The 18,262-nt window shown below is 37.2% G+C and overlaps 1 protein-coding gene across 2 annotated transcripts in view; it reads right to left on the reverse strand.

Moving 5' to 3' along the window:
* Positions 1–18,262, reverse strand: part of CADM2 (cell adhesion molecule 2) — a gene marked incomplete at both ends in the record, with an annotated part of 663,520 nt that overhangs the window by 116,398 nt on the left and 528,860 nt on the right. The window contains 3 exons of one of the 2 annotated variants that reach the window (XM_084275339.1): positions 1,110–1,280; positions 6,870–7,007; positions 9,474–9,626. In XM_084275339.1, coding sequence (XP_084131465.1) covers positions 1,110–1,280; positions 6,870–7,007; positions 9,474–9,626 — 462 coding nt within the window. Of the gene's footprint in view, positions 1–1,109; positions 1,281–6,869; positions 7,008–9,473; positions 9,627–18,262 lie in introns of those variants that run through there. The other variant, XM_084275340.1, reaches the window with a different exon arrangement.

Raw genomic sequence — 18,262 nt, forward strand, 5'->3', positions numbered from 1 at the left:
GCTTCTATGCATGGAGTGCTTTTGCCATTACTGCATTTTATACGTGCTGCAAATCTTAGATGTTCATAGAAATATCCCTGTTCAGACAGAAGTCATATACGTCAGCAGTCCTTGACATCGCATCTCCAGAGCTAGTTGCAGTTACTGGAAGCTTGTCTGCTTTATCATAGTACATATTATAGGTCCTTTGATTACAACCGCCCTAGAAACAGATCCACAATAGGTGTCTCCCCTTTTCTTGGTCTGACAGTATTTTGCAGATGCCCGTTTTTGCTAGCCAGTAATAAAAAAATACAGGTCTTCTGCAGAAATCCTATCAGCTGTACACTGAAGAAGGGTAGGTATAATGCAAGTGACTATGAAAATACCACCTTACAGTGAAAAGGCATTCTTCTGAGTGTCTCACAGTTTGTAAGTGAAAAGAAACAAACACCTGACTCAAGAACAGCGTGCCTTCAGAGTAGGGCACACAGATACACAGGCATTCCAACTTTAAAACAACACACTGTAAAAAAGATCAAGTTTCCAGAAATCCTATTTGAAAAAAATAAGTCAATATATAGATATACAAAAAAAATGGAGGCTTGTATTATCTAGAGTAACATCCTGTTATAGACAAGGCCTAAACATGAATTCTACAGGGTTTTTCCTTCTGGACTTGTGTTATCAACAGCATTACAGAGTTTCATCACTGAAGCAGTGTGTTGTGAACTTTGCTTCTTCATACCCTTGTTTCAAGTTTCTAGATACTTTCAAGGAAAATTGGGAAAAGCTATGATCTTAATGTTTAAGAACACTTTCACGCAGCTATGATGATAAACAGACAAATACATTCTCTTTCTCCCATTCCTCAAAGTAAACCAGGAATTCATTCCCATCCTGTTTTCCCTGGTAAAGCTCTCATTAAACTTTGTAGACTTGCTCCTCTAAAAAAAGTAAAAGCCTCCCAAATAAAAAAAAAAAAAAACAAAAAGGCAAGCCAGAGAAGCTGCTAAAAGAAAGATGTTACCTATCCATACAACACCAGAGATTTTTATAGTTCTCCCACAATAGAAACTCTGAAAGAAAACAAAACTATAAAAGAAGTATATATAATGTATATTACTTACAGTGTATTTCTAGAACCTGCATTGCTATCTGAGGTGTAGAATTTAGGGACTCATGATCTACTCTGCAACTTACAACTGCACCATCATCATTGCGATCTGCTAGGAAATCCAGCGTGCTGCTGACTGTGAATGTTTTGCGATTTGCATCTTCTTCTTTTAAATATTTAACATCTGAAAGAAAAAATAAACAAACAGCGTTTTCTCCAATGTTTTTAGGAAAAGTAGTTGAGCATTAGACAGCTCAATTAGCTATCACACTTGCACGTCTTTTATATCTGTGTTGATCTCTGAAACAAATGTAATTAGACTGTAGTTATTCCTCTACTTGATGATTGTCAAAGCAGGATTATATATATATATATAAAGAAAATGTCAAAATTGGTTTCCTGATACTTCACTCAAACAAAAATCCCTTTCATCACGGTATCTTATACGTTTAGGTCCAAATTTGACACAAAATTTCTCTGAAGTTCATTAGAAAAATGTGGCCACCTCCCACCCTCATTACCCTTAAGTAGTCACATTGTCACTAAATATTAAATTTCCTAAGTCTGTGCTTACAGTTTTTGATAGTAATGCTATATATGGATGTTACTGAAGCCATGTGATGTATGCATGTACTTTCATTGATCCTGTGCTTACTTTATTCATAGTTTATTGTGCTGCTTGCTAGAATTATTTTAATTTAATAATGAAATTAAACCACAGTATAGATATCAATGGTGATGAAAATCTGTAAATAGAACATGCCATAGCATTTACTGGAATCTACAGACAAGTCCCAAAAAGACTGGAAATAAAATTACTTCAAAGAGACCTTCCACTCACTGCTTTATATCGTGTTAAATCAGCCTACTGCTTTTGTGCAGATCCAGTTAAAAATCTCTGTGACAGCTCTCAGCCCAGTTCCTGGAGTGCAGGGAGACTACAACCAGGCTTAAGAGTTATTCAACTCAGCTCTAGGTTAAGGTTCAAATTCAGTAACTTTTGTTATAGGATGTGCAGGTTAGATCAGAGCTGAAGATCCAAAAGTTCAAGCATTTCTTTTAAAAAGTTTTAATGTATTAACTGCAACATGAGATCTTCTTGCAGGTACTTTGGAATTGTCTTGCTTGGTTCCCAACTACTTCTAGCACTTACAGATTTTAAGTGATTTTAGCAAAATAGTAAGCTCCTTATGATGATTTGTTACAAGGAAAACTTTAAAGGACATATTAAATACATAAGAATATATTTTAAATTAGACTGAGATTGCATATGTCCTCTGTGTCCTAAAGAAAGAAAAATTGAGAGGTTTCAATTTTACAAATTATACTAAATCCCACCAGAGAAGAAGATGACCTAAATAAAAATTCCATGAAACATCAATTTTAGAAAGCAAATCTTAAACGGCTTAAGCTAAATCTTTTTAGATTAAAAATGCTTCTGAAATCAGAAAGGTGGTCTATTTAGTTGTCTCCAGATAGATGAAGACACCATGTAATTACACAATTTCCATTTTTCCCTAAGAAATAATTATTTCTTGCACGCAAGCATTTTTCTACTTGGTTGCTGGGCTTTAAGAGATTTCAATTTCCACCGCGGCGACTATTAATATTTAGGGATCAGTAGGCGAGAGAAATATTGACCAGGGCTAAAGCAAAGTTATTATAATCAAACAACAAATGTCTTCACTAATATTTAAAGCAAACACATGGGATTTTATTCTCAGAGTTAGGTTTCCAAATTTAATAATAAACGGCTATAAATATAGCCGCCTGCTTATAAGTAATGTACACATCCTTTTGCTTACTGACTTCAGGTGGGGTACAGACAGCTCCTGAAAACATCAACAACTTTAATTTTGGTGAGAGGTTGCAGATACTTAATCCATTAGAAAAACAAAAGCAGTTATGTTCCTAAATGGGTGTTTAGAAGCCTTTCTTTAGACATCTGTTATTTGGAAGAGTCCAACTCTTAATTACCTCCATGAAAAAAGATGGCATTACAATTATGTAAGCTGTTGACATCTTCACCAACAGAAATACTTCCCTTGTCCACTTTATCAGCTGTATTTTAGATGTTTCTTCATAGCAAAAGGAAGGTGTGATTGTGATATATGCTAAATGAATGTAAACCCACCTGGGTGTAAAGAGCAGCAGAGACCAAGTACTGTATATGTTACCGTATGCTAACATTCAGAATATATATCCAGGTTTTTTATGGAGTTTTTAAGTATGTCTACTGCAGTCTATTCTTTCATTTATTTTGTCACTACTCCCCTCTTTCCTACATACCACCTTAAAAATATTAAAAAACCCAAAGATCCACTACAGAGGCACTTTCTCTGGAAACTGCTAGAATGAAACAGGTTGGAGGATGACTACCTGAGGAGTAGTTTTAGAGAGGAGGGGGCCAGTTGTCAGTGGCTGGAGCATAGAGTGTACAAGAAGAGCTTAATACAGTTGGGTTTTCTTCAACCTGAGCAAGAGCAGACAAACCAGATCAAGCTGCTGCTTTTAAGCACCTAATGCATGGTCATGCAGAAGAAAAAGCCAGAGTCCTCTCAGAGGCGGACAGCACAAGCTGATGGGCAATGAACACAAGTTACACCAAGGCAAATTCTGACTATGTATCATGAAATGCCTACATTTAATGAAAATTCTCCACAGTAAGGGCTTTCAGAAACATCTACCCTAGACAGATTATGGAAATTCTGCCCTTGGAGATTTTTCAAAATTTAATTGGGGACCTTTAGCAACCTGATCTAACACTTGATCAAAGGTTGGGTTATACGATCTCTACAGACCAACTCTGGGCCCGCTTCTATGACTCTGTCAGGTGCGTGCATAAATGGGCTCATATTAACTACTACCAGTTTATAGCTAGTAAGTATATTAGTTTGATAGTGAAAATATTAAATAGAAATGATAGAATGTCTGTAACTCATTGTTCATGGTCCGCTATTAAGAAAAGCCCATATAGAAACACTCATCTTTTAACAAGACAGCTTTGCTGCGTTTATAAGGCAAATATAATTTTGTTTACATCTAAAATCAAGTTCTGCCATGAAATAACCTTATTATCTAAAAATATTTTATCATCTTTTATCAAGACAAAATGTGCAGTTCCTCTGACTACTTTGCATATACTAAACATGCATAAACTAATTCAAAAGGCCTTACTCTGTTTCAACAAAATGAACCGATACTCGGTTGTTTATGAAGCCCAATTTTGCTGGGAGGAAAAAAAAAAAAGAAAATTCATTTAGAATATTCCTGAAACCTAAAATTAATTTTTACATAACTATTGTTGAGATAACATGTAACGAATTTTATTGAGAAATAATTTAGATTCTCCCATATTTTGCTTTTAATAATATCCTAGAAATGTCACCAGAATGCTAAACTACAGATCGCTTTGTTAATTTGGTGCATATATGAGACAGAACACTAAAGTAAAAGGTATGGTACCCAGGGCTTCACATTCAGTCTCTCTCATTACTAACACTTACTCTATCAAACAGTATTCCTTTACCAGATGATAATTCCTTTTTTGAGTAATAGCAATGGAGCTACAATTTTAGAATGGCTTTTTCCACTTTGGTGCAACTCTGAACTCAATGCATCATTTATATTCTTTTGCACCATGTATAATACACTGTAACACAATTGGATTTACTGGTGCTAGACAGACGAACTCCTAACCTTTAATGTCAGCTGCATTAGCATATAATTTCATATCTATTTTCTCAGATTTATCATTTCACCTTTTACAGTGCACAAAGCTAATGTAACTTCTGCTGATGCCACTGCAAACCGGTTAGGTTATTTTATTTCTAACCTTTCTGAAATGGCAATGTGCTCTTCAGAAGACCTAGAAAACTAAACTGAAATGAACGTGCTCAGTACTTTCCTCTTATTCCTGGTCTGTGGTGGTGGTGGGTTTTTTTTCTTCCCTTTACTGTTCTTTTTCACACATCATCTTTGTTCCCTCCCCACCCCCTTTTCTAAAAAGCATCTCTTTAGGAACGAGAAAAGCATGTTAGCAATCACCAGATTTCTTGATTGGCTTCAATTACATGTCGGTTGAAAGAAAGGTAAAGTTATTACACCAGATTTTACACCGTTTTAAAAAATAACATATTTTCAGATGTGTTCCTTGCTCTTAGGTCAGCCATACCAGTGGATCTTTTAAAGTATTGAGATTGCTTATAGTGATTTTAAATTTTCACATGAATATATAAATTCATCCTGTCATCTCTTCTGGGTGAACAAAATATACGCTGTGCCTTGTGTCTTAACTGTGCTGTTAATTGTTCTTGTTAATTACATTTGAGAACTCACTAATTTTCTTTCAGCAATCTCAGATTTCCCAGTAGCTGGAAAGAATGGCATTCTGTTTCCTGATTTTCTGTCCCTGTTACAAGTCCTCAAACACATTTCAAATGAGCCCAGCCTAAAATTCCTGTCTCCTTCCACACTATGGTTTTCATCACAAATTTAAAGATGCATCTAGAATGGACTGGGTTTCTTGGCTGGTCAATTGCAATCTCCTTTATTTAACAATTTTATATCACAGCTCTGGTTGTGTACATTGAACTGTGGTGGGGAATTATAAAGGAAGATTAATGGATCCTGTAATTAATGCTGTAACTTTGGTTGAGGCAATTTATTGAGCTAACAAAATCCACAACGTTGGACAAGTATGAGACAAAGCAGACAAAAAGTTGTATTTGGTTTTTTAAAGAAGCGTCACGGAAATGGAGGATCTTGAATCATTTATTGATCTGGTCATATAGGAGAATAAATAGACGTGACATGAATAAATACCAATACCTTCTCCTTTTTATTCACGTAGTCTAAAATGGACACCGCAGTTGACTGCGGTAGATGTGACTAAGCCTTCTGTTTAGGAATGTCTCTCCACTCAGTCGCTAATAAAAGATTTTAAACTATCCCAGAATTTATGGGAACATGGACTACAAAACTAAGTTTTAAGTAAAGAATATACAAGGTGAAAGAGAAGACAGAAAAGAAGTAAGTAGGTTTTAAATGGAAGTCTCTCCTAGCTCTCTGCATCCTCAAAGGCAAATTCTTGCTTTCAGCTTCGGTCTCAGTCACCCAATAACTTTTCAGTTACAGCAATTTTTGTTCACCTCCCTGCCATCCCTGTGAAGCTCTCATCCCCTTTGAAGCCTTCTCCTTGTTTGCCATCACACACTCTCAGCATCCTTGCCTCAGCTGCAGGTTCCCCATTTCCCAACTGAGACTCCTTCAACTGCTACCTCTGGACTCTTCCCCACCACAGCAGGCTCTGTAGCTCCCTTATGGGAAGTGCAATCTCCTTTCCTCTCCAGACGGTTCTGCCTCACCCGGTCACTTTACTTAGAGGAGTGTAACATAAAGCTGGCAAGTGACCAAATCTGACATACATCATATATGAAAGGCAAAAAGAAATTAAAAGGTAAAATATCTGGAGAGAGTGATATGGCTGTGATAACTAGAATCCATAAAACGTTCTTCTGTGAAACACCACAGTTGAGTTTACTATGCTGAAAAGAATCCAGGGAAATTCAAAACATCAGTTTTTACCATTTGAACTAAAAATACAGAGGTGGTTATATGCTTACTTTGGTAATTTACAATCAATTCCTTGTACACGCAGTATCACTGGTTCATTTAATGATTAAACTTCACAAACATGGAATAAGAAATGTGATTCTAAACAATGTCTAGCTATGACAACTGAACCAAATTACATCAAAGTCCTTTTAAATACCTTTAACTTCTTTGTCATTCTTGAACCATCTGATATCAGCTGCTGGTTTACTACCAGATGTCTTGCAAGTCAGCTGCATCCTCTCTCCCTCCATAACTGGTGAGGTAAATCCAGTAATTTGTGGCTTCTCGGGAACACCTAACAAGGAAACAAGCAAACCATCTCTGATAGTGTCAGCTGCAGCCATGGATATATGACCAGCTTAAATTAAGTCCATTCCTTCATATGCTCTAAATTCGGAAACAGAATAATTAGTTCCTTACCTTCTATCAAAATTGAATGTCAGCGAGTCTTCTCTCGTGTTGCAAATAAACTGTCAGTCTAAACCATAGCTGATTCTAAAGAATTTTTTTTTTTAAATTATCTAGTTTTCAAAGGGGAACCAGACTGTTTTATCTATGCATGTTCTGCATGCAGCTCTAGTCGAACTTGCTATTATAAGGTTTAAACAGGCTTGCACAGCAAGCAGGATGAAAAAGTGTATTAGAAGTACAGCTGTGAAAATAAAATGTAACTGGCAACAAAAAGCCGAACTGATCGAAGTTTAGAACAGATGTTTAAGTATGAATTACGAAGATTTTTATAAACAAAATCCAGGGAAAAGGGAGAATAAAAATAAATACCAGTTACTTTATCTTCAGAGAACATGTAACCAAAAAACCATCAGGTATAATCACAACTCCCTTGGCTATGAAGAATTCTTCAGCTAAACCCAGGTTCTTCGGAGAAGGCTGTATGATCATAACACACTATATACGTTATATTAAATTTGGAAATAGTTGTTTTTTCCAATGAACCGTAGAAGATTTTTAAAAAAAATATGAAGAGAATTGGGAATGTGTATAAATCCACTTGACTTCTGAAAACACATGAATAACTTATTTTAAAGTGATACTGATGACTGTAATTTTAAAATCTCTGAAAATGTCATTGTTGTAACTTGCATCTGCAGCTCTGTGACACATTCATATTTGTGGATAGATAAAGGGATCAGTCACAGTAATAGATCCTGTGTCCTGTATTTCACTATTCGGTTTGTTTACATCTCATTTCCAAAATGACAGATTATGTACATCAAAACCAAGCAGCAGCACCTATCGCATAGTACATTTCTGTACTAAATCTACTCCCCTCTTTCAGTACAGAAAATGGTGCCTACTATAATACCTTGACACTTAAATCTTCTAATCCATAACAGAGCAGTCAATAAAGAGATTATTAGTACATAAAAAGGATAGTTTATCTGATTAAAAGATGTAATACATTTTGATGGAAAATATCCCCATCTCAGATAAAAAACGTTCCAAGAGTTGGAAATGCTGGTTTGAAATGCAAAACTACAATGTAAAATGAAAAAACGGCATCTTAAACCTTGAAACTTGCCTTCTGGGAATGTAAGTAGCTGATGTTGGGAAAAATGCATTAAACCATCCCCAAAATGAAGGTAAAACTAAAAGGACTGTGAAAGATCACATTACTTTGGTTAATAAATATTGTTTAGATGAGGGTTTGTGGGTTTTTTTGGTCTTTGTAGCACTTTCTCATGTTTTTCTGCCATTTAAAAGGTTGAATTGGTCTACCCATTTATGTAGAACATGAGATGTCTCTATACAGAGAAGAAGATTAAATTTTAGGCTGTTGTTATTCCAGAATATTCTGCTTTGAGTGGGTATTTTTTGTCCTTAATGGCAAACTTGTGAAGATTTTTGCAAAATATTCTCACAGGGACTGAAAGGGAGACATATTTCATATCCTATGCACAAAACCAATTCCCTGGCTGGATTAATGTGAATATTACTGGTGCAGAGAACATCTTACATTAGTCCTATTAAATTCGACTGTCTGCCTGTCTACATATAAAAATAAAACAAAAAGAAAGAAAGAGTCAAGTTCAGGGACAGAAGAGGGAGAAAAGAATAAAAATCAATCTCCGAAATCATATAACCTCTTAGGTACGCAGGTGTGTTTCAATGAACTATAGCAATTTCAGCTGATTGGGCTACTGACATTCATAGAATCATATAAAGCTTTGAGCAGAAACTTTATTTCCTGGGCATCTCTCAAAATCTATTGCTTTTCTATGTGTATCTATAACCTTTGGGGAAAACAGCAGAGCATTTAGAGGATAAAGCATAAAAGAAGCAGCAAACCCAGTGAAAATATGCACTTTATAGAGAGAGAAAGCAAGCAGAATGAGCCAAGAAAATGCACAGGTAAGGAAAAACAATAGAGCTCTAAAGCCCTTTTTGATTTCATGCTTTCTGATTTTCTCCCCTCTGCCCTATACAATACATTGTTAGGAGACGAACACATGCACCTTCTTCACACTTCTGGTGCTTGGGATGTCGAGGTTGTGTCCATTTTATAGAGCACTCATACCGTGGTATTTGTGTGCTCCCTAATTCATTATCCTGCCACAGTGCAAACAGTAAGAGTCATGTTATTTCTCAGCACAGCAATATGAAACAATGGACTTCGGGGAAACAAGATCAGACATTTACATGCATCTTCTGCCAAGCTTTAGAAAAGTTCACTCTTATCATAATTTGCCAAAGCCTGAGAAGTTTAACACTTGCTTCTATATGTTCAGCTATTTATACTCACCGAGAACGGTTAGAAAAGCCTTGGAAGTTTTGACAGGCATAGTAAATAAAGAGCAGGTGTACTGCCCTTCATCCGACAGAGACACATCGCTGACACTGATACTCAGTTCATGCCAGGAAGCTCGGACCAGCTCAATTCTGTTGTCCCTCAGAGCTGAAAAACAGAAATTCATGTTATAAGGTAGGAAACAGCACATTGACAATGCGTGGCATGTTATACAAGAGGCTCTATGAAGCAGCCTAGTGAAATCGCTCCCTAGAATACAGGGATATAGACACGATTGTCTTTATGCCTCGTAGTGTGGTTCCTCTGTGGAATAAAGCACAGGAGTTCAGCAGGTTTCCGAATAGCGTACTGAAGGGCTCACAACATACATAAACCTAGAAACTAAGGGACTTTAGTTACCTTTGGCCTTCCTCTGAAAAAAACAACATTTTGCCAATTTCTGCCTCCAATGGCTTTTTTCAATGCTCAAATTAACTCTTTCCTAAAAATGTTTTCTTCTTCATGTATTTACACATGTGTGTGAATACTGAATTCTGTTTCATCTACGAACAAAGTATATTTTCAACCCAGAAGTCTAGCACTGCACAGCTCACGTATTTCCTTCCAGTCCATTACTACTCATACTAAACTACCGTATTTCTGGAATGCTGCAAGGGTATTTCTTACGACGAATATGTTAAAAGCTCCACTTCCACATGCAAGTATAGTACATTTAAAGATTTGAGGCAACGGAGTATAGTGACTTTACTTTTTTGATTATGACTAAAAATCTGATCTTTTATCAGAAAATCCTTCCTAAAAATGTTTTGTTTGCATGAGGGAAGAGCAGTAGGGAGATCTACTTTGAAAATGTTACTTTAGCTAATGCTTTAAAATTTTAAATGTTGTAAAGCTTATATTTAGATTAACCCATATTTCCTATTGAAAAACAGCCAAGACATTCCCAAACAATCTATTTCTCTGTGGTAAGGCTGTTTTGGGAATCTGCATATATTAATCAGGTCTTTCTGCAGCATAGAAATACTAGCATCATAAGTAAACACCGTTATTCTCCTCAGTGAACAACAAAAAAAGCCTCTGTAACTCAGGTCTGTATACCTCTCTCACCTGGCAGCATTTGAATCTTCAGTAAGTCCAGTTTTATAGTAAGGCTCTGATAGTCAGAACTAAAATGGGACTGTTGTAATTACTGGGAGAGCTCTGCTGTGATTTGCAAGAAGCAACAAGTTGTTCAGGTCCCTAATGCTTTTCTCACTCACCTCTTTCTAAAGCCCCCAAAGGCACTTATGTTTGTTTCTCCTAACATTTATACTTTACAATGATAAAACCAAAGCTTTACTGTGGTTCTCTTGATAATACATCCAGACGTTTCTGCCCCAATGCAAGGCTCTCTGTGTCCTGCCAATACAGGAAGGTTTACACCAAAATAAGCAGCTACTATGAAGCTTCGTCAAAAACGTCACTCAAATTTGTTGTCTTCTAAGGTTTCTTTACAGTGATCTAAAGCTGAATTTACTGGTTATTTCAGGGTTGGCCAACTAAAGCTTGACTTAAGTCTCTGTAGGGTCTGATGACTGAAAGGTGACAGCTTAAGCAGACCTAACATACAAGCATGCCATGAAGTCCTCCAATGCACATCAAAGTGACTGAGATTGTGTGTAATGGACACATGCCAAACATAACTGAGACATCTTCTGGCCAGCCACAGCAAGAAATAAATAATCATGTAGTATATAATATAAGATGCATAGAATGGTGGTAAATAGCTGCAACATTTAAGCAAACAAGCAAGACCAAAACAAGCCACAAAATGAAATATATACCAACATGCTGACACAACAGCCCAGAAAAACGAGCTCACGAAAACAAAAAATACATAGAAGCAAGCTTCTACCAACCCAGAACAGCAGGCAAAGCTGATGACTGTGGCTTTACTAGCCAAAGCAGTAAAGCTGTTGCTATCTTTGAGGAAGTAGATGGAGACTCAGAATTCATTTCTCAGCTTTTCAATTCTAGTCAGATGCAAACTAAGCAGACATAAGAATGGTAGTTTATTTCACATAACTGACCTTTCAAAAAAAAAAATATTCTCAGAATGACCCAGTGCTCCCAATGCTTTGATTACCTCCACAACCAGGTACATGATTTGAACAGCATAGGAAAAAAAGTCCAGTGACAAAAACCTCAGCACCCCATAATTTGAAAGCGGTGATTTTTGCCTCCCCTTAATCAGACATTGTTTTAAAAATAATGAGGTATATCATCTTATATCTTATTTTGTTACAATTTTCAATTGCCGGTGCCTTACAATATTTATATAGCTGTTGAAATATTTTCCTATAGACAGGCAATGTGCAGAATTTCATGTGCTAAAAAGAACTGTAATGAATTCCACTAGAGCAGAAATGGTCCACAGATGATGCCAACAGCACACCATTTCGATTTCACTGGTAGAGAAAAAAAAGCACTGAAATACAAACCACCTGCATCAACTACATCCCTACGGCTCCCCTCCTTCATTTCCTCCCCTCCACACCTTTTTTTAACCTTTGTACAACATAGAAACCTCAGCTCAGTCAATTTTCTGGAAAACTGGTAAAAACAACCACTGATCAAGAGCTGAGATCAGATGTTCCATGTTTCAGCCTGGAGTGAATTTTTACTCAAAGAACAGAAAGAAAGAGCTTTGTAATGGAAATACCAACACAGAGCCTTTGCAAAAAAATCCAGCAAATAGCACCAACATAATACTCCTTTGCAGGGAAGCTTTTTGTGGGAAGCATTTTTATGAGTGCAAAGTCTAAATACAGTTAATTATCTGTGCCATCCACTTCCGACCTAAGCATCTGTAAGCTTGCCTCTCTATGCGGATTTGAGAGCAAACCAACGAGAGAACTCTGCTGCTATGGCTTAGGCACGGCAAGCATTTACACGGAGTCTCTTTAGAATCTTCTTTTCAACCTTTATTCCTACATCTATGTCTACATCCTTATCTATCTCTGTTCAGAAAGACACCGATTCCTCCTGTGAAATTGATAGCAGTGCTGGATGCCAGAACTGGCTTATTTCCGTTTTCTGTGTTGTGTATATTTTGCTAAAAGGGTGAAGTTTGGTCAGAGAAGAAAGTGGCTGCCTAACTGTCTAGTCCTGGCTCTCTCTCCCTGGTGCAAGGGGAACCATCTGGAAGAGGGTGACTGCTCCCTTGGACACAAATGAGCTGTCGGCGGCATCGGAGAAGCTAGGAGTCCTTCTAGTCATTTAGCATGGAGCTTGAGTGGAGCAGAGGTCTTGCCTAGCCTGGTTGATGGAGCAAAAAAGCCGGTGGAGCCTCAACAGAAGGCAGCTACTGAAAAATACCAAATGGCAAGCAAAAGCCTGAAGGAGAAGACATGCTCCTCAAAGAGCTGGTAGAAAGGAAGGAGATCTGTTTACCATACTCTGTATTTTATCTGTTTTAGCAGATCTGAGTTCTACTTGTTTAAAGAGAGATCTCATCTAGTTTATTACTCTCTGTTTTAAGGACGTGGGCTTCAAAAGCTTTCTGTAAGCTTTTGCAGTGCTTTTCCTTTGAAGTGATGATCGCCCCAAAAGGGTGATTTTACTGCAAGTTTCAAGCCAACTCCAGGCTCTGCCATAGTAGTTTAACTAAAGTAGCATAAAGTAAAATACAAAACGGTCTCTCTTAATTAACAGCTGAAATGAAAAAATAGAACACATGCAGGGACGTTCTGCATGAACTGGGAGTTTGGGGCACACTAATTAACAGCCTCCCTGTACACTGAAGTGCCCAATGTCCATGCATTGTTCAGTACCTATGTACTCCTAGCTTCCCACAGAAGTCAAGAGGAAATGCCAGGCTTCTCTCTGAAGTGTCCCACACTGCAATACAGGTGCTCTACGTACCCGTGTGACAGTATTTATTCCTCCACTTTTTAAGCAGCTTATACCAACAGCTCCATTTGTATGCCACAGGTAGTCTCTGGAAGCTACTTATCAGTCGTCTTGTGGTAGTGACAAGACAGACCCCATGAATGCACGAAGGACAGCTCTGTCCTGAATGATTCTACCAGCTCTGTCCTGACTTGCATGGTTTCCCAGTCTTGCTCCTAATTCTGCATGCTCTTCCAGAATCTTCTCTGGAAAACCTTCCTTTTCACCATCTGACTTCACTGGAAGTCCAACCAACCTTTTTGGCCTCCTCCTGGGGAATTTCATGTACATTTCTGAATCATTACCTTATCAATAGTTCACATACCTGCATTTTTGCATGACACAGAGCTGTTAGGAAAAGTTTAAATAAGCAGAATCTGTATTTGACTTCTGGGGAATCCGCCTATGCCAAAACAGTAACAACAAAATACCGCCACTGACTTCTCCTTCCTATATTCTTACGTTGCAAGTGCTTCCAAAAGAATATAAAATGTGACAAAACATATAAAAGCATCGTAAATTCCAGTATGCCCTATGTACATTATTTTCGATTTTCTGTAATTCCCAGGCACATATGATGTAGTTAATTTGCAAGGTATGAAACAATTATGCATAAAATACTTGTTTCTAAGCAGACATACTTCATTTATTTTACCTGTCATTCTCTTTCAGAATGTTTTCTGACACAGAAACAGGCCGCCTTGACAATTTGCATAGTTTAGATTATTCTGAGTAAAAGTTACAGTCATGTATTCCAGCTGCATTAATTAGCAGTTGTTGAGACTGATGGCCATTGCAATAAACTGCTCCTCTTGTTCAAAGTCACAAAAATCTGTACTTTACTTTTTGCAAAAAACAATATAATGATCATTTGCAGTCATGTACTGTCACGGAAAATAACATGTTTAATACCATGAGGAAAAGCCAGTCGGACCTGCTAGATGTAGTAGAGATGCTGTAGAGAGTAGCTTCTCTAATCTTATTTCTCTAAAATGACTACATCTTACTAGCATTTGGTGTCATCTATTTGAAGAATGGGTAAAAAACAAAAAAACAAAAAACCCACTGAATCCTCCAGAGTAATTCGCAGATTTTTGACAATACTAACTTGACATATGCTGCTATCCTGGGATTCACTTAACAAAATTTTCTTCCTTATTTTAGAACTATTCCCTCTGCCATGGGAATAATGCAACCATTACTTGGAACCAGAAAGATTTCTAATACTCGACAGGTCCTACTAAACTCCCAGAAACTCAATACCTCTGTAACTTAAACAATCCCTCTGATTTTCAGATTCCAACTTCCTGGATGAAGCACCATCGCCAAATCTAAAATAGATTTCAAAGGATTTATATTTTCTTGCTGCATATACTTAGATTTAGTTTAGAAGGCCCTTTGATTTCTCCCTAATTAATTCCATATACCAAGATGCCTATAGTGATGATCTACAGCACTCACCAAGAGGTGTGCATTGGTATCTGTCAGGCCACAAACCACCACCAACATAAGGGAAAGAAAAATGATGGGAGGGAAGCAAGCTGAAAGAAATAAACTAATATTGTTATTCTGTGTCTAGTTTTCTTAGCTTTCATCCCCCTTTACCAAAACATTTCAATTTCCTTTAAAAAGATTACATGCTCATCCATCTGTTGCTGTATTAACAGCTTGCCCCTTTCTACCCGACAAGCAGTTGTTCTAGTGGTTCCTTGCCTCTCAGGTAGGCACTTGTGCTGTAGCTGAACTCCTAACGCTTTAAAGCTTCTCAGTAATTTGTATACAGAAAGAAAAATCCTTTTTCTTCTTCCTTCATTTCCAGGCATATGATTTGATTACCTTTGCCCAAGGAGCGATGCAAGGCCAGCCTGGCAGTGTGGATATTTAGTAATCACATGGGGTTTATTTCTATTCCTGCATGTGGCGAGGCCACTTTTACATCTCACTTAAATGAGCTCCATAGCATCACGTCTGTGAGCCTTTTGCTCTTGTTCCTAGCTGGTCATGATTCCAACAGAATCCGAAGGTCACAAAGATAGATGATCTCCTAGTTAGTCTGAGTCATGACGATTTCAGTACTGGGACAGAAAGATTGAATTTGAGCCTACTTTCACAGGTAGTGGTCATGTAGAGGGAAAAGCCCTGGGTAATACATTCCAAGTTTCTATGCAACCTATTACACTGGGTGATGTGTGTACCGTTGGAGTCCTTTAAAGGTGACATCATTTCTAAGTAAAATTAGCAGAAATAACAAAAAAAGAAGGTCACCATAGTGTGGACAGACCTTTGGCTAATTGGCTGTGGAACAGTATTCTGGCTAATTTGCAGATACATGATGATTAGGAAAGTGATTAGTAATACAGATGAGTTGAAAAAGACACCCCAAACATGTCTTTCCGTTTTGTGTCACTCAGATGCTGTGGATACTTCACTTAATTTTCTGACCCATTTATGTTCTTACTGAATAAGTTCAAGGTATCACTGCGTTTCAGAGAAGATGGCAAGTAAAGGTTTTTGAAATAGAAAAACATAACAATCTTTGGAGGTTAGTTTAACTTTCATTCCAGTGCATTTCTGTTTATCTCTGAAGTACTTGGCAATCAAAAGGAAGAAACAATGGGGGATATAGGAATATGCTTCTACCTCTGATCATCTGCTCATCTTCAACTTTATGGTCTGGCTTGCAGTCTAGTAGGAAAAAACATTAGCCTGTTTTCAGCTGAGAAATACTGGTGAAATATTTCATTAGCTTTTTTTAGAGAGCAACATTCAACAGCAAGCTGCTTCCTTATTTTTTACATTTTTCAGATTTTTTGCATGTTTTGTAATGGGTATGTCAAGGAGTACAACACACTCCCTTCATTAGAAGAGGTGCTGACAGTCTCACTAACAGAGGCATCTTCTCAGTGCTTGCTTACTGCCTTGAAAAGGCCAAAGACCTGGGGGATCAGCACCTGGCCATACAACAATCTCTACTGTCTATCAGGATGGGCTGTATTTAAACAAGAGCCTTGGGTGCTTATGAGGAAAATGCAAAGAGCAAGGTAATTTCTTCAACAAAAAGACAACAATTCTCCATTTTCTGCATTCAGGATAAACCAGGAACAATTTAAGTTGACTTACAACGACTTACAATCTTGAGCACATCTGCTAAGTGAGGTTTCTCCAACTGTTGCCAACTGACAAAAGGAGGCCAGGACAGTGATATGCCCTTCATGAATGGAATAAATATAGCAAAACTTCCCTGCATGCTAGATTTTCTGCAGTGAGCCACACTTTCTCTCACTATCATTTTCTGTATTCTCTTCAGTTTCTCTTTTTTCGAAGCGTTCAAGAAACATGACAATATGCAAAAAGGGAAGAACTTGCTTTCTAGGGTGTTTAAAATGCCTACTTCTTGTATTAAATAGACACTGCACTTACATTCTGCTTCTATTTTGAGAATTATAAGGACAACATTTTTTGTCTTAGGAGGTCTGAGGGCTGTTTTGCTTTCAAATAAGAAATTTAAGTTTCAAATCCTTCCAAAACATATAGGTTTTGGACTACGAAGATGCTTTATTATTTTATTGTGCTGGAACAATGTTTAAGTGTACCTCCAACAAATAAAACAAAAAATCATATTAGTCAAGATGAAACATTGTCTTACAAGGTCTGCTCATCTGGTTCCTTCTGCAATGGGGAATTACAAGATTTCCTATTATACTAATGCAACTGGACATGTGCCACAGCACAGTAGCCTCGAAAATCTTTAAAACTCATACTTCTCAAACATGCAGCTGCAAAAATTAAAATTGCAAAATGATCTGGCAAGGTTAGAGATGGACAGAATTAAAATAAATGAGATTCAATAGACAAATGTAATTGATAAAATTATAATCTTATACACCGAGTTGGAGACTGATATTTTGAAAGCAGTAATGCAAGAAAGAAGCCCTGAGGATTACAGAGGAAATTATTTAACTGTATGTTCAAATGCAGCAACACTCCAAAAAGATGAAACCTATTATGAGTTGTCCTGATACTGGCAGTTACAGTAAAAAGAAAAGCATAACAAAACAAACACTACAATATTCCAAAACAACATACATCATACTCTGCCATATGTTATAAATTACATACAAAAATGGGCTCTCATTTGGGAAGGTAATTTCCGGAGGTCTACCAATGGAATACTACTGCATAAGGAATACTACAAAAATGAAAACACTACAATGGAAAGCTATAATAACAACTCACACCTCCCTAAGACAATACAAATGTCAGTTAGAAAAATAATTTCATGTCCTTGAATTTTGAGGGCAATATTGAAAACAAACCCCGTATGTTTGAAGCTAAATGAAAGTTCATTTTACAAGAGAAATATTAGATAATGAAATTATTGAAGTAGAGGAATAAATAAATACTAATCCTCTTGCAAACTAAACCAAAAGTACACAGATTTCAACTTTGTGCTTCTGTGAAGAGCAGACCAGGCAACGTCTCCTCATGCTACCGATGATGATATTAATAACTGTGTTAATAGTACTTAAATGATAGCTGAACAAGGCAGAGTTCAGCTTGATTGGGTATTAACAAACAGTCTGGCCCAAAAGCGCAGACCTCTAACATGTCAGTCTACACATTTTAAAAAACATCCGTTACAGCATACTCACTTTTTCCTTTTCAAGAGACCGCTGGTTACCGTCCCAGCTGGTGACCCTTCTGTACTGGCTTTAGTCAGCTTTGGATGCAAAACAGTAGGGAACAGAACAACTTGGCCAAATTTTACACTCTTGGCACAGCTGGAAATCTAGTTTCTCCTTAAATATGCCCATGTTTAATATGTTTCTCATATGTGTATGCAGATGGAAGTG

This window comes from Gallinula chloropus (assembly GCF_964237585.1).
Source record: "Gallinula chloropus genome assembly, chromosome: 1".
NCBI classification, from domain to species: Eukaryota; Metazoa; Chordata; class Aves; order Gruiformes; family Rallidae; genus Gallinula; species Gallinula chloropus.